Here is a 21,582-nt window from a genome sequence, read left to right as displayed (position 1 = left end):
CACGCACAATGTATGATTACATAGCTCGTGAATATATATTTTTTTAACTATAGTTGTACTATAGTTGTATTATATTCAATCAACATCTGTGCACACAAGATGTCAGTTTTGAAGTGAGAGTAGAACAACCTGTAAACCAGGGGAAGGCAACCTGTGGCATAACACATCCCATGCCACAGTTTTCCTGTTACGGCACGCTAAAACGGAGGTAGGACATGCTGGTTTGTGTAGTTCCACAGCAGCTGGAGTTCCACAGGTTGCCTACCCCAGCAGTAGACAATAAGATGATCAGCAGCAGTTTATTTCTGTAACTGAGTGTGCGGATATCGTCGGTGGCAATAACCTATCCATCTGTGTTTATGTTCCTGAGAACAGGACAGTATATGACGGGGACAGTCATGATGTGATTATGAGAATGGAGGCAAGCAAGAAGTCACAGAAAGTTAGATAGAAGCAGCAGTATTACCCCAATAGCAGAGATTAATAATAAGATTTCTCTTAATCTAGTGCAGGAGGGTGAAGTCGCATGATATCAGTTTCATTTAGTCACACTAAATCCAGCAGATTAGCACACAGTCCAAACATCTCAATCACTTCTGACATCACTGGGCATGTTAATGGGGTCAAACAATATCTGCAGACACAGGGCAAAAGCGCTCATCTTTAAAACACCAGATTAGCACTGGATGTGTACACATCATAAGCTAAAAGGATACTCTTTTGCTATAGCATATAAGAAAAGTAACAATAGCACAGGACTACTACATGAAATACTAAAAGAAAGGTTGTAAAGGACACACGATGACCCACCTGTATTTTGCAGGAGCCGTGAATACTCAACTCTCCATGTGTCGCTTTTACACTCACACATTGGTCCTGAGATGCTTTGTTTTGCCCATCAGTTCCTGACCGATGAAATAAAATGCGTGCCACAGGATCAGTGAGGCAAACCTCCCCACCAACCACTTCTCCTTTAATTCCCTTCACTCGGGCTCCTAGTAAATCCCATGGAACACTCTGCAATTGAGATGTAAACTGATAACGCAACTGAATAAAAAAGATAATGTCAGGTAACACAATATAAACCAAATAATTTTAAGCAAAAAACAAGGAATTAAAAATGCCTTGGCGTTAACAATAGTAAAGTGACATCTATAGGGAAATTAGACAGACAGGGCAGAAAAAAAGACTTTAAGAAAGCAATACATTGTATGCGAAGGTCAGTATTTAGAAAGGGACATTTGTGTTCCACCTCTTTTTTTTCTCGCTTTTCGTATTTCCTGAGCTAGTTGCAGTTGTGCTAGAAGGGGTCTCTAACAGCATCCTTACAAAGACCCTACTCTTAACTAGACCGTTCTTAGAGTTAACTACAGTAGCTACTGAATGATAACTCCCATTTCTTCTCCTAAAAACAAGTGCACAGTACACCAAGTTAGACACTAGCCACTAGAATGGACTCTACATGGTATGCGAACACAATTTTAAATATGTAATTACCTCAGTGCACTGTACAACTGATCTATTATTTCTTTCTGTATAATGGTGTGCGAGTCATTTTATGAATAAAATGCATAAAAATTAAAAGATGTCTCAATGCTCTAAATGAAAAGAGCGTCTGTCACTCCGATAAGGCAAGCAGCATTGTGTTATAGACTATCAAATAAGTGTTGGGTATGGGATCCCAGCGGTCAGGATGCCGCCAGTCAGAATCCCGACACTACCAAGTAAGTACTTTAACGCTAACCATAACCTCCTAACCCTCACCCTCCCTAGTGGTTAAACCTAAACTCCCCCTCCCCTAAACCTCTCTCACCTCCCTTAGTACCTAACCCTAATCCTCCCCTAACACCCGATACTTACCTTCAGGATGCTGGCGGTTGGGATACTGGAGCCGGGATGCCGGTTCCGTTATTGTGACCATCTATATCCTGCACGCCGGGATGCTGACTACATCTAGGTAAAATAGTGTTATGGTAAAACTTACCTTTGTTAACTCTCTTCTAAGACCATAGGGTCCACAGGGACACCTTGTTATATATACCTTGGTGGTAGTTAGGACTGGATACAATGCAGTTAAAGCTTTTCCCTCCCTGGATGCTCCAGTCCTCTCCCCTACACCCCTCCCCCCCAGCCTGAGGCAAATCAGTTTTTTAGCAAGCCCGAGGAGGATAGGAGAGAAGACCTCTCACACAGAAGAATTGCACTCTACAGATAGGAAATGGTAAACTGGTGACCAGAAGCACAACCCATAAAAACCTGGTGCGTCAGGACGGGCGCCCTGTGGACACTATGGACATCGAAGAAAGAGTTAACCAAAGTTACGTTTTACCATAACTAATTTTCTTCTTCAGGGTCCATAGGGACTCACAGGATACCTAGGGGATGTCCCAAAGCAGTATTCAAGGTCGGGGGGCACTAAGCTGAGAGGAGAATCCTGCGCCTAAAGGAACCATCCTGAGAGGCAAACATATCAAAGGCATAGAACCTGAGAAAGGGGGTGGACAGAAGACCACATGGCCGCCTTACAAAGCTGTTCAGCTGAGACGTCACATCGTGCTGCCCACGAGGGACGGACAGAGCGAGTGGAATGAGAAGTGACAGAAGCTGGCACAGGAAGGTCTGTCTGGGTATAGTCATGCAAATCCACCTGGCCAGAGTATGTTGGCAGGCCAGCCCTTCTTTTGAAAACCATAAAAGAGGAAGAGAGTCCTGATGGAAAATCAGAAATGGGGAGAGAAAAGAAAGCACCCCTAAAATCTGACACCCTTCTGGCTGACGCTATAGCTAGAAGAAACAGAATCTTAGCCGTGAGCCACTTGAAGTCCACAGACTCCAAAGGCTCAAATGGACCCTGAAGGGGGCCTGGAGAACCACTGACAAATCCCATAAAGCCACTGGAGGATCAAAGTGAGGTTGTATGTGGAGGACAACCTGTGAATATCCATCATGGCAGCAATTTTTCGCTGAAACCATATGGATAAGGCAGAGACCTGCACTTTCAATGAACTAAGATGGAGTCCTTGGTCCAATTCGGCTTGAAGGAAGGCCAGGACTCTAGAGACCCTAAACACTTGAGGGTCATAACGCTTAGTGGCGCACCATTAAAAATAGGTATGCCACTCTCTGTGATAATAAACAGTTTTATATAGCGCAGCATATTCCGTTGCGCTTTACAATTGGAAACATAAATACAACAAAACTGGGTAATAACACACAGATATATAGGTAGGAAGGCCCTGCTCTTAAGCTTACAATACGCGCAGAGGCCGGCTTATGGGTCCGGAGCATAGTCTGAACCACAGAGCGAGCGAAACCCTTGGACCTTAGGAGGGATGTCTCAAAAGCTACTCCGTCAAAGACAGCCGACCCAGGTCTGAATGGAGGCAAGGACCCTGAGATAACAGGTTTGACTATCAAGGAAGCACACCTGTCGTGTCTATGGAGAGGCTCAGAAGATCTGAGTATCAATGCCGTCTGGGCCAAGCTGCTGCCACCAGTAGGAGCATGCCTCCATTTTGCTTGAACTTCCGAAGAACTCAAGGAAGCAGGGAGACCGGAGAAAAGCGATACGCCAGATGGAAGGTCCACTGTACTGACAAAGTCTACGAAGGCTGCTTCGGCATCCCTTGTTCTGGACCCGTACACCAGCAGCTTGCGACTGTCGAGAGGACATAAGGTCTAGCTCTGGTAGGCCCCATTTGTCCAGTAGGTTGAAAGAATTCTGGGTTGAGACCCCATTCCACTGTATGCACGTCGTTTTGGCTGAGGAAGTCTGCTTCCCAATTTAGTGCTCACGGAATGAACACCGCGGAGACAGCGGGATGTGTCCCTCGGCCCATGCGAGAATGCGCCCCATCCTTGGAGACTGGAGTCTGTTGTGAAGAATCCAAAAGGAGCGCCCTTTGGTCAGGTGGGACGTCTCCAACCACCAAGAAAGGGTACAGCCGAATGGGGGGAGGGAGAGCGCGCGCGCGAGAGAGACAAAAGGAGCACCCTTTGGTCAGGTGGGACGTCTCCAACCACCAAGAAAGGGACAGCCGAATAGGGGGAGGGAGAGCGCGCGCGAGGGAGGCAGAGAGAAAGAACAAATCATTGTCTGGGATCTGATCTTCTGGATAGAATCAGGCGTAGTGGCATGGAGTGGCCTGGGCCTGGGGCGTATTCCACCATGTTGAAAGTGTATACCATGGATCCCAGAATCTGCATAGCCACATGAATAGACACTCTGCGGTTGCGGAGGAACCTGCAAAGGCGTGTTTGAAGTGTAGCAATCTTGTCCTCAGTCAGGAAAATTCTCTGTGTTTGAGAATCCAGCATAGCTCCCAGATGAACCATCCGCTGAGACAGATTTAGGGAGGACTTCTTCCAATTGATCAACCAACCACGCTTTTGTAGAGAGGTAATGGTTATCTGCAGATGTCGTTGGAGAATCTCTGGAGACATTGCCAGGAGCAGTAGGTCATCCAGGTATGGTAGTAATCTGACTCCCTGACCACGCAGATGGGCAGCCATAACTTTGGTAAATACCCGTGGAGCAGTAGCCAGTTCAAAGGGAAGAGCCTGAAACTGAAAAGGTTGCTGTAGAACAGCAAGCAAAACAAATTTTTGATGAGATGGTGCTATAGGCACATGTAGGTATGCGTCCTGAATGTCCAGGGAAACCATAAAATCACCAGGCTCCATAGCCAGAACAATTAACTGCAAAGTTTCCATCCAAAACCTTGGCACCTTGACAAACTAGTTCAGGGACTTGAGATTCAGAATACGTCGATGAGACCCCTTTGGTTTCTTCACCAGGAACCGTGTAGAATAGTAACCGTTCCCCCGATGAGAGGATGGAACTGGCACTATTACCCCCGCTAGCAGCAAGGACTGAATGGCATTTTGTAGAAGCCTGGCCATGTCTGGGTCCACTGGGAGCCCTTTGTAAAAGAATTGGAGGGGAGGCCTTCTTAATGGGATGCAGTCAAGAAACAGACGTCGAAATGCCGACTGCCGGCTTCCCGACTGTCTAATCCCGGCAGGGGTCTAATCACAGGCATAGAGATCCCGACGCCTGTCATTTTACCTACGCCGGGAGCTTGACGGCAGGCATACCGATCATAGGGCTCCTGGGGAGAATTAGGGTTAGGCACTGAGGTAGCTGATGCCCTGGATGCTAGCAGACTTCTCCAATATATGCAGCTGCATCCTTAAGGTGAGCAATGCATGCCATCTGATCTCGTGAGGGGGGGGGGGGGGGAAGAGAGAGAGAGAGAGAGAGAGAGAGACAGAGAGAGAGACAGAGAGAGAGAGAGAGAGACAGAGATCGATCGATCTAAGGTGTCTACCCAGCTCTCATTTGCCTTAGCCACCCAGGCAATAGCTATGGTAGGACGAGCAATTCCACCAAGAGTATACAGTTTTCAGAGCTGTATCCATCTTCCTATCTATAGGCTCCTTCAGTTAGGATGCCGTAAGAATAGGCAACGTAGTGGATTTAACCAATCTGGTAATATAGGAGTCCACTGCTGGAGGGGTTTCCCACTTAGTACAATGAGCGGTAGGAAAAGGGTAAAACTTCCGAAACCGCTTTTGTGGCCGAAACTTCTTACCCGGTGTTTGCCAAGCCGCCGTGTGTTCAGCTGACTGATCCGAGAGAGGAAACTCAGCCACAACCACCTTTTGTCGTTTAAACACTGGGTGTTTGGATTTAGGGACAGGTTTCTTCATCTTCAATTTGAAGAACAGACCTGACCGCCCACACCAAGGCTGGTATGTCCATATTGGGTTGAAGCACATCGTCTCTAGTGAGGGACTCCGCAGTAGAGCCGTCATCCTCATCTGCCTCTGAAGATACCTCCGTATCCATGAGGATAACACAAGACGCTTGGCAGATTTACCAGGTATGGGGTTATCCCCCTGTAGCATAGTCTGAAAGGCCATAGCTGCCAGACTCCGCACAGAGGAGGATAGGGTATCAACCCACGGAGGTGGAATAGGAGGTACCTGCATGTCTGTACCTGCTGTGGCAATTCCATTGGAGGAATTACAGCAGGGACAGCCAGGTGGTCTGCAATGGAGGTCAGCGCCTGTGAAAAGAAAGCCCAGGGAGGCTCCTGTGCAGGGGTTAATAGAGCTGATTGACCAGTCACCGAATAACAGTCAGCATAAAGGCCATCCTGAACTAAATCTTCCTGAGTTAAACCAACAGCCCAAGATTTGCATGTGAGTGCAACAGGTGCAGCTGATTGTTTTGTACTCCTGCTCTTGTTAGACATAACTGTAGAGAACAGAAACATACAATATGTTACTGAGCAAATTACAGTTCAAGTATGCACCAATTACATGTAACACACACTAGGGTACTGGGCAATAGGCAACTGAATGCATGCACAGTGAACCAAATATAGGAGTGTGTGAGCAGTATAGTATTTATAGAAAACCTGCAGGATATGACAGCCCAGATTAATGGCACAGCTAAGTGCACCTAAGCAGTATATGACTGTCTTCACCGCTGATTACCTCAGAGTGAAGTACATAAACCCCCAATACACCGGTAGACCAGGGTTTCAGAAAGAGAAAATGACAGGGACAGGCATAAGCCGACAGATTGAGTATAACTAAATACAACAGCGCTTGCTGTAAGTCACATACAGTGCATAAACCTCTATACTGTAATGTGTGCACCACTTTCAACTACACAGAATCTATGGCAGAGACCCAACTTCTGGTAGGCAATAGCGCTACATAACCTGACTCCAGGGAGAGGTATGTAGAGGGACCGGACCCTGCGTTTTCCCAAGAATAGCTGTGGCTGTCACTATATAGAAAATGTCTGCCGGAGCTCAGAGAGGGGGCGTGGCCTGCTGACAAATGCAGTTGAGGATGACCAGACCTCGTAGGAATGGTGCCCTGAGCTGAAGGGCCGCTTTAAAGTGGATGGCTGACCTCCCCATGATGATTTTTGACCACCGAGACCAGGTTTTCCCGCACCTCTGTACCCTAGTGGTCTAGTGGATCACGCGGACGGACCGGTGTGCACACTCAGCGTCTCCGGTCTGTCCCCAGAGACCGCAGGTAAGACTGCCAACTCCGCGGGTCATCGTCCCCTGACGTCCTGTGGGGCCAGCTAGCCAGGTCCCTGGGATCCCGCTGAAATGACCATGACTTGCATGCAGGTGGCAATGGTGTTGCGGCACCCGGATGGAGTGGCAGCACAGACGTCCAAAGGACAGTCTGACGCTGCATCCTCAGTTGTAAAAAAAAATAAATCATAAAGTAAAGCTTTGGACTGCATAAGGCAGCCCCCTGTATAAAAAGGTGAACCGACTAGAGCCGGACACCACACAAAACTGATTTGCATCCTGGGAGCTGAAAGCTTTAACTGTATGGTGTCCGGTCCTAACCACCACCTACACCCCAAGGTATCCTTGTGGATCCCTAAGGACCCTGAAGAAGAAATACCAGAGACAATATACAGAATGTATTGTCTCTAGCTGCAACACACAGGGTAAGAATGCAATAGCCTGCACATTATTTTGCAACTTTTAAGCTGCTGAAAAACAGGGAGCTTCCGATAATTTCTTCGTCAGTGGTGGAACGCATGCCGCGTGTCCCTGTTGCTACAGTGCAATCATCCCTGGCTGGTGCTAGCTAGGTGCTGGTAATGGAAATTACAGTTTGACCCAACACTTTCTCCCACCAATTTTTTCAATACCAGCCCAGGCAGAAGCATTAATGATTGTAACACTTTTGGGGAGGACCCCACACCCCACATATTTGTTTTATTTTAAACAACATTTTAGATACAGAGCCAGACGAGTCTCGTCGGCCAAAGGGACCACTTATTTGGGAAGATTTGCAGGCACACTCCCAATGAGTTTCCAAGTCACAGAATAGTATATTTGCCGACTTATATATTTAGCAGCAATAATAATAATTAATTTTTTTTTATTTTGGAGCAGTTCTAGTGACATTGCGCACTTGAAACTCACAATATTGTTTTCCATAAGCAAAAGGCTATTACATTCTCATAAACCTTTTTTTTCTTTTTAATTTGCAAACTGATCTGTTATTTTACCTCATGGTTTTGTATATGCTGAAATGATGCTTTCACATGTGGCTCCCGAGATCCCAAACGAGGAACCAAAAAGGTCTCTGTGTGTGCCAGTGACACAGTTCCCTGTGGCAATGTTGCAGAATCCTCACCAGGCATTGCATGTTGTAAGCGGAAATACTGTGGAACATCTTTCAACTCTATGGAGACGGGCAGTGTGGGTACACTCAGAGAACTGCTGACTGCTGAAAAAAAACGACAAATATGTAACTTCAAACCGCATGGATTTTAACATTGTAAAATTGGGACAAAGACTTATGTGCCGCTCATATACATCTGAGAAGAGGCCATGGCCACTCATTACAAGGGCATGATCAGTGCTTCTGACATGCTGGACTGCCTCGTCCTTTACCTCTCCCACAGAAACACCACTTTGGCAGGCATGTGCAGAACCCATTCAACACTGCCCTGCTATACAGAGCTGCAGTGGGCGGGATAATCTCCCCAACCTTCCCATCCAATTGGGACAACGGGACAAAGCCCCCAATCAAGGCTATCTTGCCTAAATTGGAATAGCTGGAAAGTATGTGCAAATACAAAAATGTATAGTTTACACAAAATCGCAAACAATAAGAGTTATGATAGACTTACCTAGATAACTCCTTTTCTGCAAGGTCCACAGGGATACCATGGGGATATTATGGTTGGAGACCAGGCACCAAGCAGTTAAAGCTTCAGCTCCCAGGATGCCTTGGGTCCTCCTCCATATATAACCCGCCTCTAGCCATAGGACTTCAGTTTAGTTAACAAGCCTCAAAGCAGGAAAAGGAAGTGCAATCGTAGATCAGAAACACTCTTACACAAAATGAGAGAATCTGTCCCCAAAAGAAAAATTGACCCATGCAGCCAGGTGAGTCAGGGTGGGGGCCCTGTGAACCCAGAATGGGTATGAAATACAGATGTCTTACAAGCCACCGGTTCATATCCCGACAAGAGGAGCAAGACAGATAAAAATCCAGATGCTGGCTCGTAAGTATATTTAACCCTCCCCTCTCCCCCCTAACCTTCCCTTGGGGGTGCCTAACCCTAAGACTCCAGGGGGGGGGGGGTGTCTAACCCTAAGACCCCCCCCCCGTGGTGCCTAACTCTAGCACTCCCTCCCTGTACCCTAAAGCTAACCCTCCCGTGGGTGTGCCTAACCCTAAATCCCCCGAGATTTTCAGAAACCCACCATTAGTTCACACCTTGATAAAGATCCATTGAGGATTGCAATGGTGTTGGTGCTGTGAGTAGTGGGTATCCCTAAGGATTACAGTGACTTAAATCCAATTAGGGACAATTGCATACTTCCAAACAAAGTTTAAGTCCGGACCTTTTTTCCAGTTAATTTGATACTATTGCATATTTCTGCATACATTTTATTCTGGACTCTGGCCCTGATTCAGAGCTGGACGCTCTGACAGAGCACTCGCTCTGAATCAGGGCCGTCCCTCCTCCTTTTTGGAGCGGCCTCCTGGCCGGTCGCATAGCTTTGGGTGACCACCCACAGCTATAGCGAGCGGCCAAAATGATGGTCGTGATGGTCAAGACCATCGCGACCATTGGGCTTGCGACGAGACCCTGCGGTAGGGTCTCGCTGCCGCAAGCCCTGGAGTGCTTTTGGCTCTATCAGGCTGTTAATTCGATGTCTATATTAAGCCCACCGGGCTGTAGGGTTTTTAGTTCATAATCCATTTGGTCTCTATGCTTCTCAGGGGGCATTAACTACGTCACCACCCCTCCAATTTTGTTGGATTTTTTGTATTATAATAAAGTGTAGACCTTCTGGATTTTTTTCATGCTTCTCCAAAAAATGGCTGGATAAACCCTACAGCCCGGTGGACTTAATATAGACATCGAATTAACAGCCTTTTTATAAATACATGTAAGTTTTTAATACACATCAGTATAATTAACATTTTCACAAGTGGTACCAATTTATATATGTGGTTAATTTTAAAATAGATAAATAAATACTATATGAGTTTTAAAATGGAAGCCAGGCACATGGACACCGCCTTTTTCTGATCCATTTCCGGCAGGAAGTTCTGGTTTTTAATTGAAATCAATAAAGTTTTTTAGGTATTTAAAGACAGCCTGACGCTACCTATGCCATCCTTGATAAAGTGCGCATGACGCACGAAACGCGTTGGAGGCAATTGGTGGACCCCCCTGTAGCATTGGATACTCCGGCGATCTAGCTGTTCACTCTGCCCACACGGACTCCGTTGACGTCATCAGCCGCGGCCGCATCGGGCTCAGACGCTGCCAACACACAGTGGAGCAGGAGCTGAGGCCAAGCTCCGAGATCAAGCTCCCCGATTGAACCTATACTCACTCACTGGAGAGATTGGAGGATCTTATTCAGGGTAAGATAGGGACAGTTGGTTTCTGATGTTTGCAGCAGAGTGACTTTGCAAACGGGACCCACCATTCATATTACATTGTCCAAAAGGAGCTATAAACACTATATTAACCACTTTTTTTTACAGGTACCACGCATTTATTATATATAGCGCTCGATCCTTTTTGTCATTTATTCACTATCCCTAATCGAGCTGCTTTTACTATTTACACATAGCGCGGTAGCCACAATACTAATTTACTGGACATTTTGGATTATCGAAGTACTATCCCCACCATCATCTCTTTTCATACACAAGGGACATATACGTTTGATCCATCAGTACTTCACATGTGTTGTTTTTGTTTCTATTTTTATATTTCATCCCACGATTTGGAGTCACATTGAGTTGATTTGACAACCTTGGAACACAGCCCCATTTATTTCTGGACTTTCTGTGGGTTTGTTAATATTTGTCTGTTATATTATTCTGTGTGTATCACCTTGGATCTTCTCCTAATTGTATTGTATTTCATTGTTATTTACCTGACTGGGCAGGATTCTAGGAGTGGGATTGGGCTGATACAGTGTGTTTCGCCAGAGTTCTACTTATCCATTTTTTCCTGTGAACTATATTCCCTTAAGTTGGTAATGTTGATGAAGGACAGCAAACCATAAAAATTTCTGGTGGGATGGTATAATAGGAACATACATGTCCTGGGAAACCGTGTAATCCCCCGGCTCGTTTGTCAAAATAATTGATCGGATATTTTTCATATGAAACTTGGGTACATGCATAAACCTGTTGAGGGTTTTTATATTTAGTATAGGGCGATAAGCCCCATTCAGTTTCTGAACCAGTAATAGATTGGAATAATAACCCCTTCCCTGTTGCGACACAGGAACCAGGACCATTACCCCCGCTTGCAGTAGGGAGTGAATGACCTCCTAAAGGGCAAAAAAGTCTTTACTGCAGCTGCTGGAGGATCTGTGCAAAAAAAGTTCTGGGGGGGATGCCTCCTGAAAGTGAGGGCATACCCGAGAGACCACTTCTCGGACCCATGCATCTGTTGTAAACTGAAGAAGTCGGTTTCCCACCCAGGGATCCCCCAGGAGGAGGCCTGCCCGATCAGGCAGAGGGTTTGTTGTCCAGCTTAGAAACTGGACGTTTTGCCGGGCCAGACCTCTTAGTTTGCCTTGATATTTTGAGACAACTAGACGTCTTAGAGGAAGGCTGTTCCCTTGCTCGTCCTAGAGAATGGAAGAACAGAAAATAAACCTATCCAGACTTTATAGTCGCTGTAGATGGCTGACCTGCTGACTCATTTTATCCAACTCTGCTCCAAAAAGTACTTTTCCATAAAAAGGTAAAACTTCCAGCGCCTTCTTTGATTCTCTTTCCAGGGTGTTAACCAAAGGATCCTGCATGCCACTATTGAAACTGTTGATGCTTTAGAAGCTAAAATTCCAGCATCTACAGCAGCTCCTCCCAGATAGGAAGCCGCTTCCCATATATAGGATATATACATCATCTGTTCTCTGGTACCATTTGGTAAAGAATTTTCCAATGCTCCCACCCATTCTTCAACAGCCTTGGCTGCCCAGGCTCCAGCTATAGCTGGATGGGTAACAGCTCCAGATGATAAAAAATTTGAGTTATGGTATAACATACCTCAGTTAACCCTTTTTCTTTGAGGTCCATAGGGTCCACAGGATCTACCTTGGGGTATGTAGTTGGAATGATCCATTGCACCAAACTGCTTCCAGCTTTGAAGCTCCCAGCACGCACTGGTCCTCCTTCCTATATACCCCGCCCCAGGCTTTCAGTTTGTAAACAAGCCTAACTGCAAGAGATGAAAAGTGGAAAAGGAAGTACATCACACACAAGAAACACTTAACATACGAAGAGGGAATCGGTGATATGAAAAAGCAAAAGAACAGGTCCCAACGGAGGCCAGGTGCATCAGGGTGGGTGCCCTGTGGACCCTATGGACCTCGAAGAAAAAGTTAACTGAGGTATGTTGTACCATAACTCTTATTTTCTTCTTCAGGGTCCACAGGATCTACCTTGGGGATGTCCTAAAGCAGTTCCCTTAAAGGTGGGGACGCTCCTGAGCAGAGAGAAGAATCCGCCCGCCCAAAAGGAAGCATCCTGGGAGGCACAAAATATCAAATGCATAGAATTTGATAAAAGTATTGACGGAAGACCAAGTGGCTAACTTACACAGCTGTTCAGCTGAGGCACCAGGTCTAACTGCCCACGATGGTCCCACAGACAGAGCAGAATGTGCCGTCACTTTGTTTGGGACAGGGAGACCAGCCTGTGTATAGACCTGAGAAATAGCCAGCGAACCAGCCTAGTTTATGAAACCCATATAACACAGAGCGAATATAATTTCCGGATGGAGCAGGTACGATCCACGTAGATACGAAGGGCTCGAACCACATCCAGGGAAGCTTCACCTGTAGACAGGTCTGAAGGCTGGAAGGCCGGGACTACAATCTCCTCATTTATATGGAAACGAAAAACCACCTTCGAAAGGTAACCCGCCTTAGTACGGAGGACAGCTCTATTTTGAGGAAAAATCAAATATGGAGAGTGACACGACAGAGCTGCCAAGTCAGAAACTCTGAGCCGAGGAAACAGCAAGAAGAAAAAGTGTCTTTACTATCTTAAGTCCACTGTATCCAAGGGTTCAAAGGGAGCCGTCTGCAATGCCCTGAGAAACAAAGTCAAATCCCACGGTGCTACTGGGAGGACAAATGGAGGTTGTAGCCGGAGAACCCCCTGCAGGAATGTTCTAACATCCGGCAGCGGGGCAATTTTGTATTGGGACAAAACTGACAATGCAGCAACCTGAACTCTCTAGGTAGCCAGACGAAGACCTAAGTCTGATCCTGCCTAAAGAAAAGCAAGTATTCTTGAGACCTTGACAATCAGAGTCATATTTTCTTTGAGAACACCAAAGAAAAAATTAATGCCAAATTCTGTGACAGACGCGGGCGGAAGCAGGCTTCCTTGCCCTCAGCATTGTCTGAATCACAGAGGCCGAAAAACCTTTGGCCTTCAAGATGGCAAACTCAACAGCCATGCCGTCAAAGCCAGCCGAAATAAATCCAGATATAGGCAGGGACCCTGCACTAGCAGATCCAGCCATAGAGGCAGTAGAAGTGGACTGTCTACAGATAGACATGTCAGGTCGGAGAACCAATGCCTCCTGGGCCAGGCAGGGACTATAAGTATTATCCTGCCACCTTCCTGCTTGAACTTTCTGGCGACTCTTGGAAGGAGGGAATTTAGAGGAAACAGGTATGCCAACCTTAAGACCCACCTCACCGCCAGAGCATCCACAAAGGCGGCTGAGGGAACCCTTGTTCTGGACCCGTACCTGGGGACTTTGATTGTGACGAGATGCCATGAGGTCTACGTCCGGTAATCCCCACTTGTCCACCAGGAGTTGAAAGACGTCCTGATGAAGAGCCCATTCTCCGGCGTTTATTTCCTGGCGACTTAGGAAGTCCGCTTCCCAGTTGGGAACACCTAATATTTCCCAAGATTGCTGGAAGATGAGATTCTGCCCACAGCAGAATTTCTGCAGCTTCCTTCATGGCTGCCAGACTACGTGTGCCCCCTGATGGTTGATGTAGGCCACTGCTGTCACGTTGTCGGACTGAACCTGGACAGGCCTGCCTTGTAGGAGGTCCTGCGCCTGTATAAGCTCTGTACACTGCACGAAGCTCCAAGATATTTATTGGTAGGAGACTTTCCTGAACCGTCCATCTTCCCTGAAAGGTGTGATGGCAAGTCACTGCTCCCCATCCTCGCAGGCTTGCATCCAAGCGAGGGAGAGCCGAACCTCTGACGAGATGCTGATCATCTGAGACATTATCCGATGATACTGACCATCCCAATGAGCCAGAATCTAATTCTGCAGGGACCTGGAGTGGAACTGGGCATAAGACACCATGTCAAATGTGGATACCATGGAGCCCAGCACCTGCATTGCCAAGTGTATTGAAACTCTGTGATTGCAGAGAAGACTGTGCACACGAGACTGTAGTGCCACAATCTTGCCTTCTGGTAAAATAATACTCTGTCCCAGAGAAACCAGAAGTGCCCTCAAGTGTACCATCTGCTGGGTTGGAGAAAGAGTAGACTTTTTCCAATTGATTATCCAGCGGTGCTCTTGTAAGCAGACAATGTTCATTTGCAGATTACATTGTAACATCTCCTGAGATTGTGTTAATATCAGGAGGTTGTCCAAATATGGCAGTATCCTGACTCCTTGTCATCTAAGATGAGCCGTCATGACTGCCATTATCTTGGTAAACACCCAAGCGGCTGTGGCCAGACCAAAAGGGTAGTGCCTGAAATTGGTAATGTTGCTGATCTACCGCCAATCTTTGAAAGCCTTGGTGGGATTGTGCAATCGGAACATGCAGATATGCATCCTATATGTCCAGGGAGACCATGAAATCTCCAGGCTCCATCATCCGCAAAACTGACTGTAGAGTTTACATACAGAATTTTGGCACATGTATGAATCTGTTGAGAAAAACTTTAGATTCAGGATAGGGCGATGCAACCCATTTGGTCTTTGAACCAAAAATAAATTTGAATAATAACCCCTTACCTATTGCGTCACCGGAACAGGGATTATGACTCCTGACTTCAGAAGGGCCCCAATAGACACCAGGTAAGCTGATGCCCTGACCGGGACTGAAGGAAGGGTTATACCAACAAACTTCTGAGGGGGATGCCTCAGGAACATGATAGCGTAACCATGAGAGATTAGCCCTCAAACCCATGCATCCGTAGTTGTCTGATAACAGGCCTGGGAGAACTTTAAAGGTCAGCCTCCAACCCTGAAACCTACCCAGGGGGAGGCCTGCCCCATAAGACAGCATACTTATGGTGCATACACACGGTCAGATGAACGATGAATGATTGAATGATTTTACCAACGATTTGAATGATTTCAGACAGTATTAAAATAAATGAAATCATCAAAATCTGACTGCAAACACAGACTGTTTCAGATATCGTTAACTGACATGCGGGAATGGGCATCGTTCATCGTTGCAGGCCCACATGTCAGATTTTCTTTCAGATATGAACGATTTTAAAAATAGTTTTCATTCATATCCGACAAAAAAAATCTGACTGTGTATGCACCATTACAGTCTGGCTTGGAAGCAGGACGTTTGTTTGAACAAGATCTCTTGGCCTGACGTTCTTGCGGGCATGACTTTGTTTAGCGGAAGACTGACCTTTTGCCCTACTCTGTGGGCGAAATGACCGAGCTGCCGACTGCTTAAATTTAGTCGTAGATGGCAATTCAGCCGACTTCGGTGTTGCCAGAGAAGTCATTAGGTCATCCAGCTCTGGTCCAAACAGTACCTTCCCCACAAAAGGCAAAGATTCAAGAGCCTTCTTGGACCCTGCATCCGCCTTCCAGGTTTTTAGCCAAAGGGATCTTCAAGCTGCAACTGAAGTTGCCGAGACCCTAGAAGCTTAAAATACCTGCGTCAATGACCACTTCCCCCATATACATATCTGCTTCTCGCATCTGACAGAGAAAAGACTGCTGTTCTCTGGTAACATCAGGCATAGTACCTTCCAGAGATGTTGTCCATTCTTCTATAGATTTTGGCTACCCAGGCTACAGCCATAGCTGGTCTAGATAATGAAAACATTGATTTCAAATAATTGTCAAGTATTCTATCTATCTGTAACCTCTTTTAAAGAGGATGCCACAGGAATGGGTAACGTAGCACTCCTAATCAATCTTGTGACATGAGCATCTATGTTTTGGGGGAACTTCCCAATTGTTACACTCACCAAGTGCAAATGGGTACAGAGAGGTTATATTCCTTGTAGCATGGAAATGCTTCTAGGAGTACTTCAAGCCTCAGACATAAGATTCGTCAGTTGTTAAGTCTGAGGAAAATAATCCTTAGCCACCTTCTGATGCCTAAAGACCGGAGCCTTGGCTGTCAGCGAAGCCTCCTGTTCCTCTATACGGAGGACAGATCTAACAGCTCTCACCAGAGGGGACATCCACAAGGGACTGATTGTCTTCTTCTACTGAGTAAGATCCAGAACTCTGAGTATCAGAGTCTGAAGAGGAGTCAGTGTTGTCATGAAGCAACAACTGATGGGAACATCTCAAATGCCCCTGCTTTACCGCCACTTGTCTATCTGGTTGCTGAGAAGCTATAGACAGCAGCATACTCTGACTAGAGTGAGCAGTAGAATTAACCCAACAGGAATTCATGGGGGGCATACATATAGAAGGATGCAAATGCTGTGAACAGCCCATAGCATGAGGCAATACCGCAGCCAGAGCCCGCACTTCTGCGACTTTGTCCACTAAATGCAACAAAACCTGAGACCAACAGGGTGGCTCTAGCGCTTGTGCAGATGTACCGGATAGGACAGGTAGCTGTATACAACAATTACTCCACAATCCATTCTAGTTAACATCCTGCTTAGACATCCCCGCCGAACAAGACCTACATGATCTTAGTACTGGCCATCTCACCCTTACCTTTAGACATGACAAATGTATAAATGGTCTAAGGTGTACAGTATAAATGCAATGTGATCTTTTATCAATGAAAAACCCCACACCCTTCAGAGGGATGTGGAGAAACACAATGATAGGTATAACTGACATTTTGGGAAACAAAAGGGTAGTACAAATACAGCAGCTAGCATTAAAGTCACAAACAATGCATAAATACGCACAATTGTTATTGCAAATTAAATATGCACAATTGTTATTGCAAATGGACTCTGAATCAACTAACTAGCCCCGCAAGAGCAATGGTAGGATATAGAGTGCTATATACCAGACCCAAAGGAGAGGTATACAGGGTGACAGACCAACCTCTGAGACCAACAGCTACAGCAGTACACACACACGAATGCTATCTGCGAGCCTCTCACCACAAGGTGGTCAAATATAGCAAACCAGACGCGGAAATCCAACCTGGAAGTTTCGTCTGGGTAGAGGGAGGAGCGGCCGGGGGAGCCCCTGTCTCCCTTAAGCTGCGATTTTGACAGCACGGGTACCCTGGCCTCATAGTAGTAGACGCTCACTAGTGCGTCTACTACCCACCCCCGGTGACAGTGAGGACACGTCACACAAGGCCTTCACCTGCACCCGATGCATCTCCTACACCAGATGCCAGGACTGCCGCGTACAATTCCCATGAGGAATCGCTTACAAGTCATCCCTGTGCCGGACTGCAGTCCGGACCTCAGCAAAAGCCGCTAGCTAAGCCATGCCGAGGCCTGTTGAAAACCTCAGGGTATATAGCATTACTGGTGTTTCGGCATCGGCGGAGGTAGAAGGAGTTGCACTACCTGCATCATTCACGGCGTTGGTACTGCTAAACTCAGTAGTTCAAAAAAACGAAGTAAATCATAAAAGAAAAAAGCCTGGGACTGCCTAAGCAGCCGTGCTTTACAGTGCATCCGGAAAGTTTTCACAGCTTTTTCCACATGTTAAAGCATAATTCCAAAATGGAATAAATAAATTTTTGTCCTCAAAATTCTACACACAACACCCCATAATGACAACGTGTAAAAAGTTTTTTGAGATTTTTGCAAATTTAATAAAAAAAAGGAAAGGGCAGTTTCGCCCATTCCTCTTTGCAGCACCTCTCAAGCTCCATCAGGTTGGATGGGAAGCGTCAGTGCACAGCCATTTTCAGATCTCTCCAGAGATGTTCAATCGGATTCAAGTCTGGGCTCTGGCTGGGCCACTCAAAGACATTCACAGAGTTGTCCTGAAGCCACTCCTTTGATATCTTGGCTGTGTGCTTAGGGTCGTTATCCTGCTGAAAGATGAACAGTCGCCCCAGTCTGAGATCAAGAGCGTTCTGGAGCAGGTTTTCAATCAGGATGTCTCTGTACATTGCTGCATTCATCTTTCCCTCTATCCTGAATAGTCTCCCAGTTCTTGCCGCTGAAAAACATCCCCACAGCAAGATGCTGCCACCACCATGCTTCACTGTAGGGATGGTATTGGCCTGGTGCCTAGTTTACTCCAAACATGACACCTGGCATTCTTGCCAAAGAGTTCAATCTTTGTGTAATCAGTCCAGAGAATTTTGTTTCTCATGGTCTAAGAGTCCTTCAGGTGCATTTTGGCAAATTCCAGACAGGCTGCAATATGCTTTTTACTAAGGTGTGGCTTCCGTCTGGCCACTCTACCATACAGGCCTGACTGGTATGCAGAGATGGTTGTCTCTTTCTGGAAGGTTATCCTCTCTCCACAGAAGAATGCTGTAGCTCTGACAGCGTGACCATCGGGTTCTTTGTCACCTTCCTGACTAGGGCCCTTCTCCCCCAATCGCTCAGTTTAGACGGCCGGCCAACTCTAGGAGGAGTCCTGGTGATTACGAACTTCTTCCATTTACGGATGATGGAGGCCACTGTGCTCATTGGGACCTTCAAAGCAGCGGACATTTTTCTGTACCCTTCCCCAGATTTGTGCCTCGAGACAATCCTGTCTCGGAGGTCTACAGACGATTCCTTGGACTTCATGTTTGGTTTGTACTAAAAACATGCACTGTCAAGTGTGGGACCTTATATAGATAGGTGTATGCCTTTCAAAATCATGTCCAATCAACTGAATTTACCACAGGTAGACTCCAATTAAGCTGTAGGAACATCTCAAGGATGGTCAGTGGAAACAGGATGCAACTGAGCTCAATTTTGAGCTTCATCGCAAAGACTTTGAATACTTATGTACATGCAATGTCTTCGTTTTTTTTTATTTTTTATTAAATTTGCAAAAATCTCAAATAAACCTTTTACACGTTGTCATTATGGGGTATCGTTTGGAAAAAATGGGATTTTGGTACCTACCAGTAAATCATTTTCTCTGATTCCACAGGGGACACTGGAGGTGCTTACGCTGGGGGTATAGAGGCGTGGATAGCTGGAACCGGCACTTTAAAATTTAGAAGTGTGAAGCTCCTCCCCCTCTGTGCCCCACCAGAAAATGAAGACCGAGAGGAGGTGGAGAACAAGCGGAGTGAAAGGAGAGAAGAACACACAATAACAGAATCATACAACATACAGAACCAAAACCGAACAGGTAGGCATAGAGCGCAGAGGTGGGCGTCCAGTGTCCCCTGTGGAATCAGAGAAAAGGATTTACCGGTAGGTACCAAAATCCCATTTTCTCTTTCATCCACTAGGGGACACTGGAGGTGCTTACGCTGGGGACGTCCCAAAGTTTTCCCCACGGGCGGGAGCGCTCTGCAGCGCCTGCAGAACAAGGCAGCCAAAACGGGATGCCGAAGTAGCAAACATATCAAACTTGTAAAACCTGACAAACGTGTGAACTGAAGACCAAGTAGCCGCACGGCACAATTGTGATGTGGAGGCTCCTCTACCGGCCGCCCATGACGCACCCACAGAACGTGTGGAATGAGCCGAAATGGAGGAAGGAGGACGACGGTCAGCACTATTATAAGCCTGATGAATAGTCAGCCGGATCCAATATGCCAAAGTCTGCTTAGACGCCGGCCAACCCTTCCGAACAGCATCATAGAGGACAAAAAGCGACTCAGATTTACGGAGAGACGCCGTCCTGGCAACATAGATGCGGAGAGCCCTAACCACATCCAAGGTAGAAGATCCACCAGAGTCCTCCAGCAACGACGGTACCACAATAGGCTGATTGATATGAAAAGCTGACACAACCTTGGGAAGAAAGGAGGCTACCGTCCGGAGTTCCGCCCTATCAGCATGAAACACAAGGTAAGGTGGCCTACAGGACAGAGCACCCAATTCCGAAACTCGACGAGCCAAAGCGAGAGCCAGGAGGACAGTCTTCCAAGACAAGTACTTAAGATCGACCTCCTCCAAAAGGTTCAAACATGGGCGACTGAAGAAACAGAAGCACTAAGTTTAGGTCCCAGGGAGCTATCGGAGGTACAAAAGGAGGCTGCACGCGCAAGACTCCTTGAAGAAACGTCTGCACCTCAGGAATGAGGGCCAATTTTCGTTGAAAGAAAATGGAAAGGGCAGAAACCTGCACCTTTAGAGTTCGTAGCCGAAGACCAGAATCCAGATCCGTCTGAAGGAAAAGCAGAAACCGGGACAACCGAAAAATTCTAGACGGAAGACCCCGACTGGAACACCATGAGATATAAGCACGCCACATGCGATGATAATGCGCAGCCGAAACTGGTTTCCTGGCGCGTAGCATGGTGGGAATAACCGCGTCTGGGATGCCCCTGCGTCTTAGGATATCAGTTTCAAGAGCCACCCCGTTAAACGCAGTTGCGCTAAATTGGGGTGTACGAATGAACCCTGCTGTAGAAGATCCGGGCATAGAGGAAGGGGCCACGGATCGTCTGACAATAGGGACCGAAGGTCCGAGAACCAACTTCTCCGAGGCCAGTTCGGAGCTACGAGAATTACAGAGGCTGATTCTTGTTTTATTCTTTTTAGAAGACGAGGAAGAAGTGGAATCGGAGGGAAAAGGTAAACAAAGTCGTAGCGTCTACCACTGCAGCCTGCGGATCCCGAGTTCTTGAGACGTATACTGGGAGCTGACGATTCAATCGCGACGCCATGAGGTCCACCTGAGGACATCCCCATCAACGTATCAGCGCGTTGAACACCTCTGGATGAAGCATCCATTCCCCGGGATGCATATCCTGTCGACTCAGGTAATCTGCTTCCCAGTTGTCCACACCCGGGATGAATACCGCCGACAGGATTACTGACTGTCTTTCGGCCCGCCGAAGGATCCGAGTTACGTCCCGCATAGCCATGCGACTCCGAGTCCCTCCTTGGCTGTTGATGTAAGCGACGGCCGTCGCGTTGTCGGACTGAACTCCTACCGGACGAGCCTTTAGCAAGTCTTTTGCCTCTATCAGAGCATTGTAAACCGCTCTGAGTTCCAACACATTTATGGGCCACGTCTGTTCTAGAGGGGACCATCGACCCTGAAAGTGATGATCGAGGACTACTGCTCCCCATCCTCGAAGGCTGGCATCTGTTGTTACGATGATCCAGTCCCACACTCCGAATCTTCTGCCCGCTAACAGATTGGTGGATTGCGTCTATTCGGTACCACAGGGAAATTAGTCTGCGGATCCACGGTTCTGTAGAGGTCTGGTTCCAAACCTG

General features: G+C 46.8%; 1 protein-coding gene across 2 annotated transcripts in view; it reads right to left on the bottom strand.

The window, feature by feature from the left end:
• Window positions 1–21,582, bottom strand: part of LOC148501128 (transmembrane protein 132A-like) — a 195,562-nt gene that overhangs the window by 87,955 nt on the left and 86,025 nt on the right. For both annotated transcript variants that reach the window (XM_088450900.1, XM_088450901.1), the window contains exons 2-3: window positions 8,063–8,283; window positions 811–1,017 (exon numbers count right to left, since the gene is read on the bottom strand). In XM_088450900.1, coding sequence (XP_088307026.1) covers window positions 811–1,017; window positions 8,063–8,283 — 428 coding nt within the window. The remainder of the gene's footprint in view (window positions 1–810; window positions 1,018–8,062; window positions 8,284–21,582) is intronic.

Source organism: Taudactylus pleione, unplaced genomic scaffold (assembly GCF_031769625.1).
Source record: "Taudactylus pleione unplaced genomic scaffold, aTauple2 ptg000534l, whole genome shotgun sequence".
Lineage (NCBI taxonomy): Eukaryota > Metazoa > Chordata > Amphibia > Anura > Myobatrachidae > Taudactylus > Taudactylus pleione.
This window is presented reverse-complemented; position numbering and strand designations above follow the sequence as displayed.